We start from the raw sequence: 1350 nt of genomic DNA, 5'->3' as shown, positions 1-1350 counted from the left end.
CACCGAGACTCTTCCAGAGTGCGAGGCGGGAATCGAACCCGCAAGCCGAAGGAGTGGGTCCAAAGCCTACGCTTTAGCCCCCACGACCATCGTCCCACTTGTTTCCAAACTTATCGAAATTATGTATTGTTTTAAGTTTCAAAATATGTTTACACCTTTTTATCATATTTTTTTATTTTTGAGTCAAGGACACCCTGTATACAACACAACTTGAAAATTATACAATAGATGAGACTAGAAATACAGAAATACAAAGGTGTCTGTGCTATAGTTCTTCAGTTTCAGGTTTGTGGGTTTGGGCTTTGTGGGCTCTAGGTTTGTGGGTTTCAGGTTTGTGGGCTTAGGATTTTTGAGTTTGGGGTTTGTGGCTTGTGAGCTTGGCTCTGTAGGTTTTAGCTCGAAAAAATAAACAAGAATAGTACAGTCAAAACTATAGCACAGACACATGTGTATTTTCGGCCCTGTAAAGTCATTAATATTTGAAATTTTCAAAATTGACTATCTTGGCGAAGGAAAAAGATATTTTAGTAAACTCAACGGCATTTAAAGGGAAATACTAATATTTTAAAATGTTACGTTTAGTTTTTTGACAAAAAAAGAAGGGGCGACATTACATAACCTCAAATATTGGCCAAAATCACGTTTTTTATTCTTTCAGATTAGAATATTTAAAAATCCTGATGTGATAGAGCATTTTTGAGCCCGCATTTGGATTCAAGGACCCAAAATTGACCGAAAATGACTAGACTCATCTATTTTTACAGTTTTCAAGTCGAGCTGTGAATATATAATGGTATAATTGTAGGATAAGTTGCTGTTCAGGAGAATGAAATTCGGTACAACAGAAATTGTTTTCATTGATTATTGGAGAAATTAAACTTAGGTAATGTGAATCTTAGGGAATGTTAATGAACCTCTAAGGAATACTGGAATATATTCTTAAGGCGGTTCCTCAGACTTGAAATTTAGCCCATTTATGACACAAACACGCTTTTCTCCTACAGTTATGAATTGTTTGATTTTATATTTTAACCACAGAATATAAATGTCTAAATACAGATCTAAAAATAGAGATTTTTCAAAAAATGGTCCGGTTCTTGTTTTAATCCAATAAATAAAAAAATGATGCATTTTATGCATCTGGGAAGGAGCAAACCGCCACCATGAGTTTACCCTTGGCAAACAGAATACCGGGACGGTCAGTTTCAAATGAAACAAGGCGTGTTCTAGCGTGTTATTTTTTCGACGTTACTTTACGAGGGTGGATTGATAAGTTTCCGGCCTGACCAAGAGATGGCGCCACTAGGCCTACCTTGAGGTGGCGTTCTATAGTACCATCCTTAGATAGCT

At 36.5% G+C, this 1350-nt stretch overlaps 1 protein-coding gene across 5 annotated transcripts in view; it reads left to right on the top strand.

Moving 5' to 3' along the window:
• LOC117181892 (dynactin subunit 2) overlaps window positions 1-1350 on the top strand; it is a 164864-nt gene that overhangs the window by 157554 nt on the left and 5960 nt on the right. For 2 of the 5 annotated variants that reach the window (XR_004468202.1, XR_004468201.1), the window contains exon 9: window positions 806-883. The exons of 2 other annotated variants lie outside the window; for them this stretch is intronic. Coding sequence is in view for 1 of the 3 variants with exons in the window: in XM_033374908.1 (XP_033230799.1) it covers window positions 659-663 (5 nt within the window). In the remaining 2 variants the exon portion in view is untranslated. Of the gene's footprint in view, window positions 1-658; window positions 780-805; window positions 884-1350 lie in introns of those variants that run through there. One more of the 5 variants, XM_033374908.1, reaches the window with a different exon arrangement.

Source organism: Belonocnema kinseyi, chromosome 10, assembly GCF_010883055.1.
Source record: "Belonocnema kinseyi isolate 2016_QV_RU_SX_M_011 chromosome 10, B_treatae_v1, whole genome shotgun sequence".
Taxonomy (NCBI): domain Eukaryota; kingdom Metazoa; phylum Arthropoda; class Insecta; order Hymenoptera; family Cynipidae; genus Belonocnema; species Belonocnema kinseyi.
Note: the sequence above shows the minus strand (reverse complement) of the source record. Positions and strands in the feature narration are given on the sequence as shown.